Source organism: Zootoca vivipara, chromosome 2 (assembly GCF_965207765.1).
Source record: "Zootoca vivipara chromosome 2, rZooViv2.hap1.1, whole genome shotgun sequence".
NCBI lineage: Eukaryota > Metazoa > Chordata > Lepidosauria > Squamata > Lacertidae > Zootoca > Zootoca vivipara.
In genome coordinates, this window is record NC_142584.1 from 37,681,161 (window position 1) to 37,702,894 (window position 21,734).

The following is a 21,734-nucleotide window of genomic DNA, read 5'->3' on the forward strand; positions in this document are numbered from 1 at the left end:
TGACTCTTGGCACTCTGTTCCTGCTTAAATTTTGCTGTGAGTACAGTATGCTCTGAAAGAAGCTGCTGCCCTTCAAACATTGCATCTCTCCTACTGCCAGGAGCAGGATAAACAGGGCAGATGCAACAGTGCCTGGATAGCAGGATGGACTCACCTGTACTTGGGCCTCCCTTCTCATCAGGTAGCGCATTTTGCCCAGGATGCACTGCTGCAGCTGATCCCACAACATGGCTCTGTCTTCCCGCATCAGTAAAGGAGGGCCAAACCTGAAAAAACACATTAGAGAATTGTTGTGGGTTGTGCAAAGAAACTAGCCTTCAGGTGCCTTTTGCTCACTTAGTGATACAAAAGAAGCCAAGACGTCACTCACTCACTCACTCACTCATTCACTGGCAGAGGTATCTAGATTTTAAAGTTACTTCCCAATGAAATGAAGGGTGGAATTCAACACCACATTAATTTGATCGTGCCAGCAGCAGGGACTTATTTCAGAATAGCCGACTGCCAGAGTTTAGCAAGAAAGATGCTCTAAATTTCCCACTTCTCCTCCTCCTCCATCACTCATCGTTTTGCCCAGGCTCATTGCTCTCCGTAAAATGCAGCTACATTTCAGGCGTCAGGGTATAATGGAGCAGCATCTCTGAGGTTGGGATGATATTCTTCCCAGGGTGCTACCCAATTAGAATGTTACCATTCAGGCGACCCTCTGCTGACCCTAGACAATGAGCAGCCGGCAAACTAAAGTCCCATTGCTATTCTTGGGTAGGAAAAGAGCATCCTGCACTCAAGCCACTAATATAAACGCCTGCACTTTTTAAAGCATTCAAACGTGCCGCTTGACCTGGGGAAGGACCGTAGCTCAGTGATAGAATATAACCTTATAGAATAGAATATAGACTAGAATATAACCTTCCGGGTATAAGGTCCCAGATTCAATCTCTAGCATCTCCAGGAAAGGCTGGAGGTGATCCCTGTCTGAAACCCTGGAGGGTCAATGCCCATCAGTGAAAACTATACTGAGCAGGATGGATTCAGTGGTCTGACTTGGTATAAGGCAGCTTCCTATATTCCCTATGTTTGTTCAGCCAGTTCTCCTCTGTCTGGCTGCACTTCTCCCCAACTGATACTGCCTGAGAAGGGAAGAATGATGAAGGGGTGACTAGTTGTGCATTCATGTTTTCTTGAATGGCTGGCAGTGGTGGTGGTTACATTACCAATCTCAGCTTCCTCTATGTTGACTAAAGGGAAGTTCATCAAGACGAAGGGTGCAAGACCAGCAGGAGGCAGTGCAGGCAAAGGATTGAGGGAAACGGTCCCACTCTGTGATCTCACTCCTGTCCTGCGTTTGGCCAGTCCTCTGCATCAGTCGGCCTTACTGGGTGCAAGAAAGCTCCCCAAGCAATATCCAATGTCATGATGAGATGTGAAAGCACAAACTAAGAGAATTCTGAAATAACTTGATCGGTTTTGCAAGAGGGGTAAACTAATGAGGCAAACGTACTGTGAGAAATCTATGCAAATAAATGATCTTGCATGGGTCTCTGGCATAAAACTCGACCAGCTTCCCAGTGTTCTAGAAAATCTTGTTTGCCCATTTCCAAAGCAGATTGCATACTTGGCATGCTAGTCACCTGTGAGATATAAAAACAGGTGGGCTGGATTACTTGGAAATGCTTCAAGTCATCTATTGCCAATCAAAATGTCATGTCTGGAAATTTTGCATTTTATGGCAGATATTTGCTCAGTACTTTCCTCTGTTTCATCATTCTCATCAGGTGTGATCAGATCTTGTACTCCACAGTCTACTATGAAATGGGCGGGAAGGAGGGAAGGAGTTGAACAAATTTAGGCTGAGGGCAGGCGGGCTTAGGGACTATGCAAATCGACTAAATGGAAAGCTAAATCTTATTTCCACTTCAAAGCCAAGATAATTGTTTGAGGGAAAGCCTAGGCTAGCTGGATAGTCTGCATGAAGGATTTGGGACAGGCAAGTCTTCTACTGTAAAGGCTAACTTTCTTTGGCAAAATATTTTCCTTTTGGGTTAAAAAAAAAACTCCACATAGCCCTTTACTAGTTCTGTTACTAAAGGAAAATGAAACTTGGTCTCATATATCCATCCCAGGAGCAGAAAAAAGTGTGTGTCTTTTTCCGCTTTCTTTATTTTCCATGCTAAAACTATTTTGCTTGTTTTGAAAGTATTTTCTTTATTTCTTTATTAATCCAAACATATTTGACCTAGGGATTCAAGAGACTGCACTTTTTGATCTGAACTGCTTGATCCCATGCTCTTAAAGGTTCTCCAGGCTGAAAGCTGACAGCTGGACACTCAAAACTCTGGTGGTGCCAGCGTAACTCTCAGCCAGACTTGACAGATTGGAACTCCAGGCTCCTTTGGTCAGCTTGCAGGACTCAAAAGACTGAGTCTCGTAAGAGCTACAAAGAGAATTAATGGAAACGATGGGAAGAGAAGCCAAGAAACCTTTCTCCCTTCAAAATCAAATAAGGGGAGAAAACAAGCAAACCACTTGATCTATTGGAGACATATACCCTCCAGTTCCAGTTTAGAGTGGCTAGTCACACATTGCCAAAAAAAGGGGGGTGGGGAATGCATCTCTAGAAGAGGTTTGCATATGCAAATTTATATTTCTAAATGCAAATTCAGACAGGATTGCTATTAATTTAAACAATGTATTCAAAGCTCATGTTTCCCCCCCCCCCAAAGAGTTCTGGTAACTGTAGTTACTGTAGGGGTGCTGGGAACTGTAGCTCTCTGAGTGGAAAACAACAACTCCCAGGATTCTTTGGGGAGAAGACATGTGCTTTAAATGTATGGCGTGTGCTCAAGTGACCTGCTTAATCTGCTATCCAGCTGCTAACTGTTGACGGGCAACTTCAAGACCTCTTAAGGTTCCTGTAAAATAGATGACCCTTCAAAGAGAAGACCGCCCCCCCCCTCATATAGAGGACTGTCCTCTGAAAAAATAGGAGACATGGCTACCATCACTACCCATTTGCTGCAACGTGACAGAACCAAAAGTGTAGATTCAAGTAAGTTCCTGCTACCCTCTCCTCTAATGCATCTTATAAGCTCTTTTCTTGTTCTGACAACCATCAGTATCCCCATTGCTGTTTGGCTGAATAAATGGGGTACAAAAAGGACAGACGAAAGTTCTAGGAATCAAGCCATATGGTTCTTGTCCCTGCAAAAGCACTTGGGTTGGGAGGAGGGGAGAGGGAGAGATGCTAGACCTGCCTACGTAACACGGAAATATTGCTAGATAAATTGCCCTCCATAAAGCTCAGCATGTTACAAGCCGTTTCCCAGCCGATGACTGGTTTATTAGCCACTGCAAGCATGCAGAGCGTTACTTAATGACATTTGGGATGTGCAATGTGAATTCATTACCCGCCTACAGTGCTTTTGCATCCAGTCGCCCTCCCGCAAGCTCCTCGCAGCCATCAGTGGCTGGTAAAGCGAGTACAGCGCTTCCCCCACCTCCATCCTTGTCTCCAGCATGGGAAAGAAATGGGCTTTTGAAGGAACGAGTGGCACACTGGGCAGAACACCGCTGCAGGCCAAATGGTCCAAAGCGCAGCTCAGGACGCTCGGTGGTTGTTTGTCCAAACCAGCTGCACAGCTTGATTTGGCTGAAGCGACAGCGCTGCCATTCCAAGCCCCTTTCGTCACCAAGTGGAGACAATTAACTTGCCACTACGCTTGCTTTATCAGAGCTTAACATTAATGTTACACAGCCCAGATGTTGTGCCAAATGACACAAAGGAAACTGCTCTTAACAAGCCCAGCTGCTGCTTCTGTGATTGCTTCCGGCTTTTTTCGGAGCTGCTAATCAGCAAGCTGGGATCTAGAAGACAAAAAAACAAGCAACTAACTCCCAAGCTCAAAGTCCCATCCCTCTGAAAAGGCCTTCGTGTTGGTCTCTGCAAGCCCATTTCAGGAAAGGCACCTAAGAAAGTGTGTTATGCTGCGTCAGACCATTGGTCCATCTAGCTCAGTTATTGTCCACACTGACTGGCAGCGGTCCTCCAGGGTTTCAGGCAAGGAGTCTCTCCTAGCCCTACCTGCTGATGCTAGGAATTGAACCTGGGATCTTTGGCCTGCAAAGCTGATGCTCTCCCACTGAGCCACAGTGGCAGAACTCTTAACAGCTCTAGCAAGAGCTTTCCTGCTCGGCAGGACTTACCGCACGGCCTGCTGCCCTGCCCCAGCCACATTACAGACAAGGAGCAGGATCCTGCCCCCTCCGCCATGGTGCAGGAACTCCGATGAAATGGCCCCGTTATGAGCCAAGCGCTGGCCTTCGGGCTCAGAAGAGTTGGGAGAGGATGGGAGGCTGTGGGGACAACCTGGCAAAAGGAAAGAATAAGGCACGTGAGTAAATCCCCAAGGCATCCCTCTCCTCTACTGGACAACTACTTTGGGAATGGCTTAAAGAAGAACATAGGAAGAGCTGATGGATCAGGCCAATGGTCCATCTAGCCCAGCATCCCAGAGCAGTATCTGTGAAGCCTGCAAGGACCTGCACACAATTGTGCTCTGCCTACCTGTGATTCCCAGAAACTGGTACTCAGGAGCATAGCTGCCTTCAGTCATGGAAAGCCCAACCCTCCATGAATTTGTGCAATGTTCTTTTAAAGCCATCAAAGTTGGTGGCGATCAGCTTCTCCTGGGGGAGTGAGTTCCATAGTTAAACTATGAGCTTTTAATATCATTCAGGTATACTGAGCCGAGGCTGTTTAAAGGTCAGCACCAACACTTTGAATTGTGTTTGGAAATGTGCTGGGAGCCAGTGAATATCCTTTAGGGCAGCTGTTATCTGGTCCCGGCAGCTACTCTCAATCACCAGTCTTGCTGCAGTTTCCGAGTCACTTTCAAAGGTAGCCCCACGCAGAGTGCATTGCAGTAGTCCAAGCAGGAGATAACCAGAGTATGTACCACTCTGGCGAGACAGTGTGCTGGTAGGTAGGATTTCAGCCAGCGTATCGGATGGAGGTGGTAGACAGCTGCCCTGGATACAGAATTAACCTGCACTTCCAAGAACAGTTGTGAGTCCAAAATGACCCCCCAGGCTGGTCCTTTAGGGGCACAGTTACCCTATTCAGGACCAGGGAGTCTCCCACACTTGCCTGCCCCCTGTCTCCCAGAAACAGTACTTCTTTCTTATCAGAATTCAACCTTAATCTAATAACAGCCATCCATCCTCCCACTACCTCCAGACACTCACATAGGACATTCACTGCCTTCACTGGTTCTGATTTAAAAGACAGCTAGAACTGGGTATCATCTGCATATTGGTGAACACTCAACCCCAACCCCCTGATAATCTGCCACAAGAGCTTCATATAGATGTTGAAAAGCACTGGGGAGAGGATGGAGCCCCAAGGCACCCCACAAGTGAGTGCTCAGGGGTCTGAACATTCATTCCCCCCCACACCACCTCTGGACACGGCCCAGGAGGAAGGAGTGGAACCACTATACAACACTGCCCCCAGCTCCCACCCACCCCCATATCATGGAAAATAAAACCCATGCAGGGTTGGGGGGAAGCTTCCTAATTATAATAGACAGCAAGGGAATAAGATGACTCGAGATTTGTGGGCTCTCGTTTTCAAGAACTTTCATAGAAAATCTAGATCATCCGAAAATCATAAGATATAGGGCATATTGCATTAGAGCAAAGGTTTGACAAAATTATTCAAATGAATCCCTTCCAGATCTGCGATTCTGCAAGGAAGAATAAACATTAACACTCTCAACAAGTTGGTGTCCATTATCACCAGCAATAAACGCTCACGCATAATCAGTCCAATCTGCGCCTCCAATTTGCAACTAGATCTGTCCATCTCCCCAGATCGGGGCTGTGCAATTCATCAAAACCACCTGGCAATAGGGCTGTCCAAAAGGCAGGATTGCCATGAACTTCATCTCCCAGATCTGCGTGCGCTGTCTCCTCTGATGTTTTTCAATTAAGGCCTCTTGTTTAGCCCAGAGAGGCAATAAATCACTGCCACAGCACTTTGCCTCCCGTCTTCCTTCTCATTTTGCATATAAAAGCTAATCCATCCCAAAATGCAGCCATAAGCACCAAGGCTCAGCTCATCCCCATTTGCCTCTCAGCACCTGGTTTCTTCCCCACCAAACTGCCCTCTTGAAAGCCTCAGCCTTGCAAAGCCCATATCCAGGGAAGTATCTCAGAATTCACAGCTCCAGGATTCTCAAATCGGGATGAACCTGGAAGTCACGCTTGCCTCATTTATCAAATCAACAGAATGTAGCAATAATGCCCTTTCTGGCCTATGGCTCCACTTCAGACTGAAGGCAGGGGTTACATGACTCAAACACCTGTCATGTATGATCTAGTTGAGATCCCTGTGTTGCAGGGGGTTGACTAGATGACCCTCAGGGTCCCTTTTCCAACTCTACAATTCTAGGACTCTATGATTCTACACAGAGCAGGTGGAAGCACGCCAAATATTTATTATTGTTTTCCCAAAACTTCTGGGTTTCTTTAAAAGAGGCAACATCATTCCCCCTTGCCTCTCTTTTCTTGTTCTTTACAGGCTTTTAGCCTAGCTACACCCTCCTGCCACTCCAGGATTCACAACACCTCCCAGCTCCCTGACTTGGAGTTCTTTGGATCTCTAGCAGCATTTTACAGACTGTAAAACCAATTTATCTCGATTCAGAGCCTGACCTTTTGAAGCACGGATGGCTTGGCTGCCTGCCAGGTCCATGGAAGGCTAAAAATAACTTCTTGCATTAGTCACAAATCAGAGATGGGTCCCCTTTCGGCAACACACTAATTATAAAACGGTATTGATCACAGGTCTACCATGCGGAGGATGGAGCAAGCTTGTTTTCTCCTGCTCCAGAGGCTAGGACCCGAACCAATGGCTTCAGAGTTACAAGGGAGGAAACTACGACTAAACATCAGGAAGAACTTAGCTGTTCAACAATGGACAGAGGTGGTGGAGTCTCTTTTCTTGGAGGTTTTTAAGCAGAGGATGGGTGGCCTTCTGTCATGGGTGATCTAGTTGAGATCCTTGCATTGCAGGGGGCTGGACCATATGACCCTCTGCTCCCTTCCAATGCTACAATTCTATGACCCAAGTGAGTCTCTAGAGCAACAACATCAAGAGTTCCCTGCTGTTCACTTGTGTTCCTTTGATGGTGAGAGGTGTTGGGGTTGGCCTAGGACAAGCATCCCCAAACTTCGGCCCTCCAGATGTTTTGGACTACAATTCCCATCTTCCCCGACTACTGCTCCTGTTAGCAAGGGATCATGGGAGTTGTAGGCCAAAACATCTGGAGGGCTGCAGTTTGGGGATGCCTGGCCTAGAATATGGTTGTTCTTTTGTGGTTGGCTGTGGTGGTCTTTGTTTTGTGGGTGAGTGGGGTGGGTGAGTGTTTTTGATGGGGTTTCCCAGCCCCCTCACATTTAATGTAATTGCTTTTAAGCTAGCCATCATGCTTTTCTATTATGTAGGGTGATTTCTTGCCAACCTGTCCGGGTTGTCCTATGTCTCTCACTTCGTGCTGTTTACTGAACCATTGAGGTTGCGCTAACCTAGGGTGTGGTGGGTAGGGGGCTAGTGGGGTTAGAATTAGATTGGGGTTAAAGAGTAGGGGGTAAGTTGTAAAGAGTTTCCTATATGTAGTCTTATAGGTGTTCGTTTGGGGTATTTTGGGCCGTCTGGCCCTTGGCCGGTCGGCCCTGGGTCTCAGCTGATGTGGAGGGCCATGTTCAGGGACAGGCCTTCCCCCTTGTCGTTTATGATGAGACGGTGCCTACACAAGACGGTGCCTACACAAGCAACGCTAACAAAAAGCCCCACACACATTAAGCAAAATAGAAACATTGTCACCTCTCTTCCCCTTTCCTCCCCAATGTCTCAACAAATGAAACTGATTTGTAAAAATGTTATGAGAGACATTGCACATATCTTTGTAAACCAAGAAAACCTTTAATAATAATAATAAAACATCAAGAGTTCCCAAAAATCATTGTCCCCAAAAGGTACCCAAAGCGCACATCGCATTAGCAGCCGCGTGAGTCCACCCTTTCAGTCAAACTCTAGGGGTCTAGTGACCAGCCAGCACGGCCAGTGGTCAAGAATGATGGGAGTTGTAATCCAACAAGACCCTTGCTGCAGAGTTTGGCTGAGCTGGCATAGGTGGGTTCACGCTGCCACCACCTTCCAATGCCTAGGGATATCTTCCAGGGACTGTGGTTTTCAGTGTGTGTGTTTTTGGAGATGCTTCATGTTGTTGATCTACCGCAGGCATAGGCAAACTCGTCCCTCCAGATGTTTTGGGACTACAACGTCCGTCATCCCTAGCTAACAGGACCAGTGGCCAGGGATGGTGGGAGGTGTAGTCCCAAAACATCTGGAGGGCCGAGTTTGCCTATGCCTGCTCTACAGACTCACTCACTACCTGTGACAAACAGTATTTTGCAATTCATGTGTTTTCCAGGAGGGGATCTGCCTCTTTGTTGTTGTTTTTTCCAGGCATGCCTGCCTGAGCTTGCACCATAGCTATGGAACTAGAAGAAGGTAAGGAGAGCCTGCTGACCAGACAGGTGCTTATGGGAAGGCTGCAAGCTGGCTATGAATGCACAAATACCTGCAGCTCCCAGCAACTGGTAGTGTATGGGAGCATGCAGCTTCTGAAAGCAGAGGTGGAACTATAGGGGTTTTCACCTTCTTTGAGACACCTGCCAATGGGAGGTAGACTCCAACATCATTCTCTCTCTTTTTTTGCCATATAATATTTTATTAATTTTTTGCAATACATAATCAAATTCAACACATTATTTTTCACATCTTATCCTTTTGGCTTTTTTAGAGCCTTGGCTTCCATGCAACATCATTCTCAGTCCCATCTTAGGCTACCACCTCTCTTTCATCTGCCTGCTAATAACTGGAATGAAAGCAACTGCAAACACGTCTGTTTCTATTTACCCTAAACTACGTTAGGGGAGACATTTTTCCCACGGGCTTTTTCTTTTTCTGAATGGTTCGACACAGCTGCATTAACGCTACAAACCTCAACCATTTTCAGTGTTTCAAGCTTAAACTGAGAAACCTTGGGATGCTGTGCAGGAGAGGCTATGGGCATTTCTTTTCCTGCTGTACATCACAGCACACCATTCCCCAAATGCCTGAAAGGCAGAGGCAGAACACCGCAGTAAAGCAGGCTTAGGGGCGGATAGCAGCTTTCCCCAACCTGGTGCCCTCCAAATGGCCATGCTGGGGAAAAACGTATCTGGAGGACGTTGGAGAAAGTTGGTCTGTGCCTATCCTGTAACAAGCGTTCCTAATCTAATGCTGCCTTTAACCTGGACTATAGCTTTGTAGTCCAAACAGTGCTTCTATGGAGCCGATAACACCAAGGTTGCAGGTTCGATCCTCATATATTCCTGCATTGCAGGGAGATTAACTAGATGATCCTCAAGGTCCCTTCCAACTCTACAATTCTATGATTCTATGATTCATATTGGTAACAAGTTAGGACTAGGGGAACAAAGCATACTAAAATGTAGGAGTTTTTTCTGATAAAATATGACCTTGCGGATTTGGTGCAAAAGGAAAAAAAGAAAAGAAAACCAAACTGCATACAGAACAATATGCACCGGTTACTCGTTGCAAAATATCAGCTTGTACTTTATTTATCTTTTGCCACAACAAGGAATCATAAAGAATAGAACAGATGGAAAGTGGGGGTGGAGAGGGGGGCAAAATAACTTCAGCAAACAAACACTGGGAGAAAAGAAAAGCTCTAGTGAACTGCGGTGTCTCCCAGCACTGAAACACTCAGAAAAATTAACAGGTTTATCAAGTGTTTGCAAGGAGGTTACGTGATGTCATTGATTGACTGAGCATTCATTTCTTCTTTGTTTGCAGGGAAGTTAGACAACATGCCATACAACTTTTATCCTACACTTCCCAGTGTATTTTTCTACCACTTTGCTTATTACAAAAGGTCCCATTTGGGGGAGGAAGCCAGTTTGCTTTAAGAGCACCATATTAACACTCATTCATTCATTTATTAATCAACCTGATTAATCAACCTGAATTTCCTGGTACATGATCTGAATCCCACCTGAAAATAGCAATGGTCTGGAAGCACCCTTTGAGCAATTCACTGTTCAGAAATCACCTTTCCCAAATGGCCCAGGGCCACCTCTGGATACATGTGTGGAGCTACTTTTGTGAATGCACCCATGTATCAAACTCGCCTTGTATGCAGAAGGTTAATGCCTCCTGGTGAAACCTTGCAGCCCCCATGATGCATGAAGTTTCCCAAGTTGGCAAAGGAGGTGCTTTCAAACAATGTGCACTCTGAGATGACCCTAGCAGACGAGGACTATACCTCCAGACACCCCCAAAAAGAAGGAACTGAAGAACACACTTGTTGCAGAAAAGCAGGAGCAGGCAAGCTTTCACTGCATCAATTTCAACAACAGCCACTTGTGTGTTCAGTGCTAAACAACTTGAAACCTCTCAGAAGGAAATCAGGCCAGCAGGCTGAGAAACAGGACCGGGGGCACAGGAGAGGTTCTTGGGCTGATCCATCAGCATCCATCCAATTCTTCTCAGACGCAGCCATCCCGATTTGTCAGCTCAGACTTGGTCCCAGCGACTGCACCTCCGCCTTACAGGTGCATCACCTCTTCACAGTCTGCCAGAGCCAGCCGAAAGCCAAACAAAGAGCAGACTCAAGGAAAAATGCCTTTTGCACAGCCAAGTAGTAAAGCTGCCAGCGGGGGCGGAGAAGGTCCTCTGACTCTGCAGGGAAAAGGTATTTCCCAGAGGCCTCATGATGCAATCACAAGACTGTAGATCTTAATAAGAGGCCGTTAAAGTGACAGAGTTTCGGCGCCCCTAAAGCCCACTCATTCTGAGGCTATTTGCTGTGACTGTGGCTAATCTGTGCTGGCTGGAGGAGACAAGGGCAGGCTGATGGATAGAGCCAGTCTTCAGTTAAAAGTTACTGGCCTCCTTGTGATCCCATGAAGCCAAGAAAACTCTCTTCTTTCTCCCTTTTGCATTGGGCATCTCCTCCTCCTCCTTTCCTCCACGCTGGCTTCCGAATGCCAATGTGCAAAGCATCCCAACCTTCACAACATCAGCACAGGTTCTTAACAAGTGCCGAGTTAATTGCCCGGCTCTGAGGCTGTTACTTTTGGCAGCAGTACCTTTGCTTGGTCGCTGAATAAAGGAGCATTCTGTCCGTCACACATGATTGTCACATGGCCACCTGGCTTTCTCAAGGCCGTGCTAGACATGGGCAGCAGTAGATCGGTGTGTTTAAACCTGGATCTGCTGCCGTGGCCAAGAACGTGGATGGGGGAATGGGTGCCACTGTTTAAGGAATAAAACGGATGTGTGGGTGAGAGAAGCTCTTCTCTCAATATACACCCCCACAGCCCCTCTTCCCTACCGCTTGACTCCCAGTCTTCTCAAGCATGGAGAAAGGCAGCAAGCTGGGAGGATGAAAGGAAAAAGGCTGGGGAAAGTGGAGGGTTAGATATACACAGCACTTTTTGCTCCTTAAATTAGGCTCCTCCGCACATGGCTTCCTGTATTATTGCATACCCATAGCTGCCAAGTCTCCCGTATTCCCCGGGAAATCCCCATTTTTCCAGCTGTTCCTAGCTGAAAAAACGAATTTTTTTGTTTTTTCCCGGTTTATTCTGGCGCGGCGGCCATTTTGGAACTGGGCGGAGCATGCTCAGAAGCGACTTTTAATGCTGCTCTGCCCAGTTCCAAAATGGCTGCAGTGCGACTTCTGCCGCGGCGGCCATTTTGGAACTGGGCAAAGCAGCATCAAAAGTCACTTCTGAGCATGCTCCACCCAGTTCCAAAATGGCGGCAGTGCTACTTCCGGTCTGCTACTTCCGCCCGGTCCCTTATTTCTCCGACAGCAACTTGGCAGGTATGTGCATACCCTGCAACATTCTGGGAGGGCAAAGCAAGACACCCACCCACCCTCGCCCACCCAATCTCTGCTCACCTTTGCCCTTACCCACCTGCCCACCAGCCACGTGAATCCACACGAACCCTGGGGCACAGGCAGAACCTGAGGCACCTTCAAAGCAAATGGGGCAATCTCAAATAAAACAGGGCACTTGGCAGGTATGTTATTGCAGCAGTCGGGATTTAAGAACACAGCTCTGTTGATGTTGTATTTGGTTTGGAATTGGGGGGGGGATAAATACTCAGTGGAGGGAATTATTATTTTCTTCAACTTTTCATCAATTGATACAAAAGTACCTGAAGCTCTGAGTGCCAGACACCTCCATGTGGAGAGGGGGAAGAGAGGAGCCAGCTGGACAAGAGCAGGAGAGGGGCCCAGGGATGGGGATGGGGAAGAACGTGGCCGCCTCTCCAGAGCTTATTTGATGGGCATTTTTGGAGGGACATTCAGAATGCGTTCCAGCTGCCACAGCAGGACACACCTGAGAGGCGGGAAGAGCTGGCCCTGCTGAAGGAGAGAGGAGCCTGGAAAGCGTAGACGTTGTCACCCTCTGTGATGGTGTTCAGGTCCTCGTCGTCCGAGAAGGAGCACCGGAACCCTGATTGGCCCAGCTCAGCCAGGATCACCTGCAGCGGCAGAGTGAAATGGTCAGGGCCTTGCAAGGCTTGAGGACTTAGGCGGCATATGAGAAAGGAAAACCTCATTGGCTTATATGCAGTTCGCAGGGGACAAGGGCACCCAGAGCATGGGGGCAGGAAGAAGTCTGGCTTACCTGGTCAGGTGAAATCTTGCCTTCCTCTGCCACCATTTCCCTCAGCTTTGCCACGGTACTGAGGAGAGGCACAGCCAGGCCCACACGCACAAATCGTTGGCTCTTGGATTGGAAGACAAGGGTGACGTTCAAAGGCCTAGAGGGAAAGGGGCCGGGAAAGGGAACTTAGGGTGGTGCAGCAAAATGGCCACCAAATGGCAGCCCTGCCCTGCCCTGCCCTGGTGAGATACAGGGTGCAGCCAGAGCCCTGGGACCCATATAAATAATAAAATTATTGTTAGTTCTGAAGACAGCCCTCAACAGGGAAGTTTTTAATGTTGAAGACTTTTGTGCTACCCAAAGTGGACCTCAGGGTTCTAGCAACAACAACAACAACAACAACAACAACAACAACAACGTAGCAGCAAAGTAGATCCTACAAGGTTGTAAAGCAGCTCATGTCTGCTTTAGACACACTCGTCTCTTCTCTCCTGCATGCAACCCTCTGTCTTCCTTTGCTCCAGCAACAGCTGACAAATGGGAGCTGCCTACCAGAGGCCTGGCTAAGCCCTCCAGCTATTAAAGAAAAGATGGCACCAAGCATCAGCCACAGCAAGCAGAACCGGGAGCGCCGTTGCTGGAAGTTGGTGACTGGCTGTGACTGCAAGTTTTTAGCTGGAGGGGAAAGTCATTACTGGCTCATCTGCAGTCTGCACGGGGCAGACTCTGCATGCACTCCTGCACCATCAGAAAGGAGATGTCAGAGGAGCCTAGTTAGCTCCGCATTTGGGAGTGAAACTACCCACCGGGGTGGGGGAACAGCAGACCCATCTGTGGATCAAAAACAGATAAATGTGGATAATGTGGATTAGTCTACAGAGGGTGAGTGGAGATTGAGCAGGTGGGTGGGTCTATAGAAGTGTGGGTACTTGGCTCACATACCTGGTCTGGCGCAAAGGGATGGGCAATGAGATGCACAGGAAGGGATCAAAGGTGTTGCTCTGCTTTAGGCAGTGAGGGCAAGTCAAGGAGGACCTAGAAAGGAAGGGAGAGAAACAATGTAGGGCTGACCTCACACTTTGTATTCTAGGAGTATGAAGCACATATCTGGCCTCAAGGCTTAAAAGGTGAACTTGTGGAATGCAGAATAACTAAGGTCCCAAGAGGTCAGCCCTTGTCAAATTTGCCCATTAACAACTTGGAAATAAACACTGGTGAGGTCCATGAGCCTCGCTTCCCAGTAAATTTGTCTAAATTTACCATTTTAATCTCACAGGTACAGTTGCATTGCTCCAGCTGAAGAGCTGTTCAGGGGGGCCCTTGTTCTACAAAAAGAGGGTTGAGCCAGTAGACTCCCCACAGAAGAATGAACACAAGGAAGATCTGCACCTAGTCTATGAATATTATCAAGAGCAGCATGATACTGAAGTCACTTTGAGGAGCTTAAGATCAGACAGTTAATAGTTCTAAATTTGTATCCCTGTAAATTGACTTTCCATAAATGAATACATTCTTCCCTGTCCCCCAGGCAACAACATTATTGGTTACTACACCCAGGCTCATCCTCTGTGTCACTGTGACCAGTTCCATGCCACAGTCAGCGATTCTTTTATCTACAGGGTAGATACTACAAAGTATTTTGAAGCTCTTATCTCTGAATGAAACTTTTTTTCTCCCATAGTTGCCCTGGGGTGGTAACATGTTTTACACACATGCTGAAAAACAAAGCTGACCCCTCAGCTCACATCCAACACTGAGTTCACTGTAATAACCAAATCGCATTTTGTTCATCCAGCAGTGTCTCTCTTCCTGACACTTGTTTGTAGCCTCATAGCGCCAGATCCGTTTCTGTGACGGAGACATTCTGTGCTTCACCAAGATGATTTGTGGCTGACTGAAGCAATCCCCTTGATGCATATCAATACATACCCTTGGTTTCAAAGAACAGATAAAAGACCAAAGCTACAATACTGCAAGCAGGGATCATCCCTGCTCTTTCTAGGCACAGGACCACCCTTTGAAGCTCCAAGTCAGAGTGGTTATTTTTTGCCCCACTGCTTTCTCCAAGAAAACTGTTCTTTAATGCTGAATCAGAACAAGCGGCAATTTTGTGCCGTTTGCTCCAATTCAGCAGTAAAGAGTGGGTTTTCCACAAGTAGCCCTCCACCCAGCAGGGCCACCCATTCCACCAAAAGTGGACTTATTTCCTCGGCAGTGAACAGAGCCGATCATCAGAAGTGAGACCAGCTTTTAATGAGATTGGCTCAGTGGTGCAAGTCCTAGCCAGTTAATGGGATTGCACCTAACAAGATTACCTGGGAGTTCAAGCTCCATTATGTGGCATAAAAATAAAAGATTTCCCAAAAGGAAGAAGCAGCGAGGGTTAGACTCAACATGCAGGGCTGAATCCATTCTAGAAAGGAAAACAATCAACTACTCCCTAATAATAGAAAGTTACCTTCACCTACGTGGATACTTCAGGTAAGTCCCTTTTTCATCAGTGGTGCAGTCTCCCTTAAATATACAGGTGCGCTTTCAGTAGGGCGCAGGTAACACCCTTCATGATGCCATGCCACCCAAAAGCACTACTGCATCTGCTTTTCTGTAGCACAGTTTTGCCAAATGACACAGAACGACCCCTTTGGATATGCATTTGTAGGCATGGAGGCACTGTGCATTACCCCCCCCCCAAAAAAATGCATCCACAACATAGGATTTGCCATGGTATCTACATTCAGTTAGACCAATCCATTGCACTAAACAGACTTCTAGCAGATACATGTAAAAGACTCAGCTCTTGTACCTGTGAAGGAACAAAAAACGGAGGTGTTTGAATGCTTGGCCTCCCCCATCGACAAACTGCAGCCAACATCTCGAGACTAATGGCCAAACTAAATGTGACAGCAGATCAGATTGGCCAATGGATTTTTCTTTGTTATAAGGTGTTGCAGGGGAGAAGGAAAGATTTGGATCAAGGGCACAGCACTGGGAGACAGTCTAACCCCCCACTACCGCCATCATTTACATTTAAATCTGCCCTCTAGGAAGCTGGTATTAGTTATGGAGGGGTGGGGAGTCAGGTATTGTGTAGCAGGAGCTGCTTTGCTCAGTACTTAAAGCTTGCCCTATCTCATTCTTTGCAGCTACCCTTGAAATATTATTTTAAAAGACACAGAGTCCTATTTTTATCTGCATTCTTTTGCTCCCACTCACTTTCACACAACCCCACTGCATGCACTAGCAGTCTGACTTTGCCAAGGTGAAACCATCAGTAGAAGCAGACAACCTCCCCTCTCTCGAGAATTTGACATCTGGTGCACTATTTGCCCTCCTATATCATCATCACCACCACCACCATCATTTAATTAACGAGGAACACAGCTCAGTCAGTAAAGCATGGGACTCTTGATCTCATGGTCATGGGTTCGAGCCCACGCTGGCCGGGGGGGGGGGATTCCTGCATTGCAAAGGGTTGGACTAGATCAGGCATCCCCAAACTGCGGCCCTCCAGATGTTTTGGCCTACAACTCCCATGATCCCTAGCTAACAGGACCAGTGGTTGGGGAAGATGGGAATTGTAGTCCAAAACATCTGGAGGGATGCCTGGACTAGATGGTCCCTGCCGACTCTACAATTCTATAAGGAAAGCCCCACTGAATCAGGCCAAAGGCCCATCTGGTCCACTAATGTTCTCAACAGTGGCCTACCAGATTCCTATGGAAGCTTACAAGCAATAGCACTTTCCTCACTTACAATTCCCAGCATGTCAGAGGCATGGTTTCTCTGATCCTGGAGTTAACACATAACCATCAAGATAGCCTTATCCCAGTGAATGTGCCTAATCTCCTTTTAATGCTGTCAAAGGCAGCAGCCATCATTACACCGTGTGATAGCAAATTCCATAGCTTAAGTCTAAGAAGAGTCCTAGCGGATAAGATCAAAGGGGGAAATGGCGGTCTCCGATTGCAGTAGGACTTGAGGCTCCGAGTTTTCTCTCACACACACATTTAAGGAAAGGCCTCACTATCGGGGGAGCTGGAGCACATTTCCCACAGAAGAAAGGCCAAAGTATTGGGTGAGGGATTTGTTTAGAAAATGCCTAGAGGGGGGAATAGCACCGAGGTTTACAAAATTATGCATGGAAAGAGAAACAGAGAGGGAGAGAGGTTCATCTTCCCCCTCCCTCAGCCATAAGACTAGAACTTGCGATCACACGACGATTCTGATTAAGGGGTAGATTCAAGACGGACAAAAGAAAGTACTTTTTTTCACACAGCTAATGGAATTCGCCAGCAGAAAGATGTGGGGACGGGCGCTATCTTAGATGTCTTCAAAAGGGGATTAGACAAATTTGCAGAGGGGGAACCGGTCTGTCAGTGACTATTGACCGTAATAGCTAAACCCCAAGCTCAGAGGTAGTTGCTGGGCGGGCGGGCGGAGGGGTGGGAGTGGGGGTAGGGGGAGGTCAAAGAACAGAAGAGGGCTGTTCCCTTTGTGTCTGGGCTGCGCAGAAGCATCTGGCTGAGCACTGTGGGAAAGAGGATTCTGTGCTAGGAGGAACTTTGGAGGGATCCAGCGGGTCTCTCTTGACCTTCTCTGATCACAGTGCCAGAATACAAGAATGGCTATCAATGGCACTGTGGCGGCTCTCCACCCCCACCCAAAGGCCATGCATGAATAAGAAACCCTGGCAAACTCAATCTCCCACCTGCTGCCATTCCCACTCAGGTACCAAGTTTTGAAGAAGTACTCTATCCAAGCTCTGCAGGGATATTATATATATTTAATGGAAATAGCCAGTTCGCTTCCCAAGCTCTCGCTCTCGCTTCCTCCCCACCCCACCCCCACTCAAATGAACACACACACACTCGCGTCCTAAATTAAAGTCAAGCCAAACTCCGAGCCCTACTTTTTCCCTTCCTTCACCAGCCAGCTCAGAGCGGAGCAGCACTGCACCGTTAATAGATCGTTTGCATATAGACAGGCTTTGACGCACAGATCTGAAGTTGGCAGGCTGAAAATGAAAGCAGCCCTTTTTAATAAGCATTAATGGGAAAGGGATTAATTGGGGAGTGGAGAGCCGCTTGGCATGCCTGGCGTGTCTCTCTCTGCCAACCAGCACGATGGGAAAGGGGGCCTTTTGGGGGGCACATGGGGTTAGGCTGGGCATGGGGGAGGCTGGCTCAGCAAGGAGTAATCTAAAGCTCCTCTTCTGCTTCGCTGCAGAAGGTGGGTGGAATCTTAAAACTGCCTCAGATACCATGGAAATTGCAACCACCACATGTAGGCGCTACTGGAGAACAGATTTGCAGCAGAGCAGGCAGCAATTTTTTATAATGCGGTCCGGAGCAAAACAACAGAGCCTCTGCTGATCGAGGGTGCAATTGTGTTGACTATTTAAGGAGTCCCGGGTGCTCCTTTTCATTTTTAATGAAAACCTAAACTTCTTTCAATTTTGGAAACCGATAAATTTGTGCATTTGTTCTCTTCCGCAATAATTGTTCAGCTCCACTAGGCACATGGAAGGGCATGAAGATATACAGAGTAATGGCACCCTGTTGCTTCCTAGCTGCCTGTCCTTCCCTCACACACCAACCTGCCTCCTTGGCTTCTGAGATTACACCAACCATTGCCCACAAAAATAATCAAACTCACATTGATTGCCATAAGGGCTAGAAACCTGCCCCCCCCTCTGCAAATCTCAGGCTACTGAATTTAATGCTCCTTGCAGAGCACACACAAAACCATGGTGTATATATACACACGGCACAGGCAGAACCCCACGTAGAGCAATTTACCTGCACTTCTATTAGTTTTTGTGATGGCTCATGGTAGGAAATAAAGCCTGCCAAAATGAGACTTCTCCAGAGCTCAGGAAGGGGCCAGTTCTGTCACACGGGGCCATTTCAATTTCCTGCCAGAAAGGATGTTTTTGCTCACAGGATGCAAGCTGGGAAGTGGCATGTGGCATGCAAAGCAATGAGGGTGCCTTTTTCTCTGAGCGCATTTCCAGGTGGAAATGCTTGCTTGCATGGATATCAGCTGGGGAAAAGTAAGGTGCTGAAAAAGTGGTTTCCTGGAGCCTAGCATGTGCCCCTGCGGCATTTGCCTAGCTACCGCCACGCCAGCCACCCTTTCAAACACTACAACGGGTTGCCATGGAGATGGCTGCAATGTCACACGGTGGAGCAAAGCAGTGCAAGCCTGAGACTTGGGAATGAATATGGGGGATTGGGGGGCTGGCCTCTCCTATCTCCCACCTCTGCTCCTCCAGAATGGGGAATGGGGTTAATGCAAATTCTCCACCTCATAGGAAGCAATACCTGCAAGGCACCACTGTAGCAGGGTGTCAATGGCCCTGGGAACACCTCTGTTGGGCTGAGGGTGTGACAAGTGAACTAGTTATTATCTGTTTATTAGCAGAATATCTGTCATTATGAGGGAAGGGAGGAAAGATTTCTGCATTGCCAGGATCTGTGGGTGAATACAGCTGTCTGTGGAGCTCCTTAGCGGTAGAGGTTTGGCAAGAACCATTCCTGAAACATGAAAACTCTATTATTTAGACAGTCCTTCACAATCTGCATTTCTCTTTTTAACCAACCAATATCTATTCATGCTTTGGATTATGTTTCACACATACTCCTATGGATTTTATATTTTTGCGTGATATAATTTACGAGGAGACAGATTACAGTGGTACCTCGGTTTATGAAGACAATTGGTTCCGGAAGTCTGTTCATAAACTGAAGCGTTCATAAACTGAAGCAAACTTTCCCATTGAAAGTAATGGAAAGTGGATTAATATGTTCCAGGCGGTCCACAGAGTACTTAAACTGAAGCGTTCATAAACTGAAGCTAACTTTCCCACTGAAAGTAATGGAAAGTGAATTAATCCGTTCCAGATGGGTCTGCGGCATTCGTAAACCAAAAATTCGTAAACCGAGGTGTTCATAAACCGAGGTTCCACTGTATAATATTTAAATAAATACAAGTCACTCGCCAACTAGGCAAAACTACAGAGCACACATTACAGTGGGCCCCACAATCACTCACACACCCAAGCACTGTTCAGTGTGTGATGAGATGAGCTCTTCCACTCACCCCAACACTGTATGCAGAACTGGATGTCTTGAGCAGGCAACACACAAAGAGATGTAGCCTTCATTTCCTTCCCCCTGAGATATCTTTATGAGGAAGATCACTTTTGGGTGGTCCACCACTAAAGAGTTTTAACACAAGTCACGTGTTCAAATGTGACACTCTTTATCCTCTGCCAGATGACACTTGCTCAGATTTTAAAATGCAACGGAAACCACCTTGGACAGCGCAATCTGTGGCACCAACTAAGACAAGGCATTCTGCAGATCTGGTGATGGGCAGTTTGCCGACTAAGTGACAGGTAGAACCAGCAATAATGAATGGGCCACTCAGACAGATGGAGCATCTGACTTTGCTCCAGTTCCATTGGCAGGGGGAGATCTCCCATAATGATTGCTTTTGCCCCTGAAGTGGCACCCATTGCTGTCGACACAAACTTCCGAGGTTTTTTTGGCATACGCCGTGGAGTTCAACTGAGGCCACCCTCCAGAATGCACCACTGAGGAAACTTGATTCATTTAGTTCTCTCCTGGCATAAGGTCCTCTAAGCACAAGCTGCAGAGGTCCACATGCACTGGAATAAATTTAACTTTGCAATCTCTAAGCCACTTTGCTCTACTAAAGCCTGTCTGACATGCTCCGGCCCCTTAATGCAGCAGCCTTTTTGGTTAACAGCTGTCAGCTTCATTCTGGCTCCACAAGTGTCACTGGCTCCACCAGCTTGCGTGCCGCACAGAGGACAAATCGAGGTGCCATCACTCTAATTCCATGCAGATTTTGCCAGCATCTGAGATTTCCTTATTTTCTAAGCACAACTCATCTCAAAGGGCTCTTAACCTTTCCAAAACCCACTTTCTGCTTGCTGGTTGTTTCAAGGCACCTCTTCTGTTCTCCAAATACAGTATAACAAAGCAAAGCAGATGTGGTTTGGGAATAGGGATGATCAAGCCTTATTCTATGGACCCAAAAGCCCAGCTGATGCACTTCAAAACTCATAAAACTGGAGCCAAGCCAGGATATGTTTCCATATTTTCACACAAGCTCTGACAGCACGAAACAATACCCAAAGGGAAATACTGGCCTGAAGATCTGTGGTGCTAGCTAACAGCAGCTGCTCCAGTTTTGATCATGATGTGAAAGCAGCTGTTGATCCTATCGCAGGTACTAGATATCAGCATCATAGCTGTTTCTCTTCCTAATGGTAAAGGTACCCCTGACCGTTAGGTCCAGTCACAGACGACTCTGGGGTTGCAGCGCTCATCTCGCTTTACTAGCCGAGGAAGCCGGCGTACAACTTCCAGGTCATGTGGCCAGCACTGACTAAGCCGCTTCTGTTGAACCAGAGCAGCGCACGGAAACGCTGTTTACCTTCTCACCAGAGCAGTACCTATTTATCTACTTGCACTTTGACATGCTTTCAAACTGCTAGGTGGGCAGGAGCTGGGACTGAGGAATGGGAGCTCACCCCGTCGCAGGGATTCAAACCACCAACCTTCTGATTGGCAAGCCCTAGGCTCAGTGGTTTAGACCACAGCGCCACCCACTTTATTGTTTCTCTTCCTACCTTATCAATAAAGACTGGAGTCTCTCCAAATAAAGGCTGGGTGTGTATGTCCAATTCTCCAGGAAACAATGGGGTTTTGTTGGCAAGAAAATATCCAAACACATAGAATTCTATGTGCTGCAGAACAAATAGGCTTAACAAGCAAACACAGAAAAGCATGAGAGATAACCAGGATACACAAGTGAAAGTGCTTCTTCACACAATGCAAAAATAAAGACTGTGTGGCCACGCAACTGGCGAGTGCAACAGGCTAGCTCAGGGATGGGGAACCTGTAGCACTCCAGATGTTGTTCGACTACAGCTTCCATCATCCCTAACC

The 21,734-nt window shown here is 47.2% G+C and overlaps 1 protein-coding gene across 2 annotated transcripts in view; it reads right to left on the reverse strand.

Moving 5' to 3' along the window:
- USP43 (ubiquitin specific peptidase 43) overlaps positions 1–21,734 on the reverse strand; it is an 87,206-nt gene that overhangs the window by 22,593 nt on the left and 42,879 nt on the right. For both annotated transcript variants that reach the window (XM_088661657.1, XM_060271792.2), the window contains 5 exons: positions 13,696–13,788; positions 12,775–12,910; positions 12,484–12,628; positions 4,204–4,366; positions 155–266 (listed from right to left, as the gene is read on the reverse strand). In XM_088661657.1, coding sequence (XP_088517783.1) covers positions 155–266; positions 4,204–4,366; positions 12,484–12,628; positions 12,775–12,910; positions 13,696–13,788 — 649 coding nt within the window. The remainder of the gene's footprint in view (positions 1–154; positions 267–4,203; positions 4,367–12,483; positions 12,629–12,774; positions 12,911–13,695; positions 13,789–21,734) is intronic.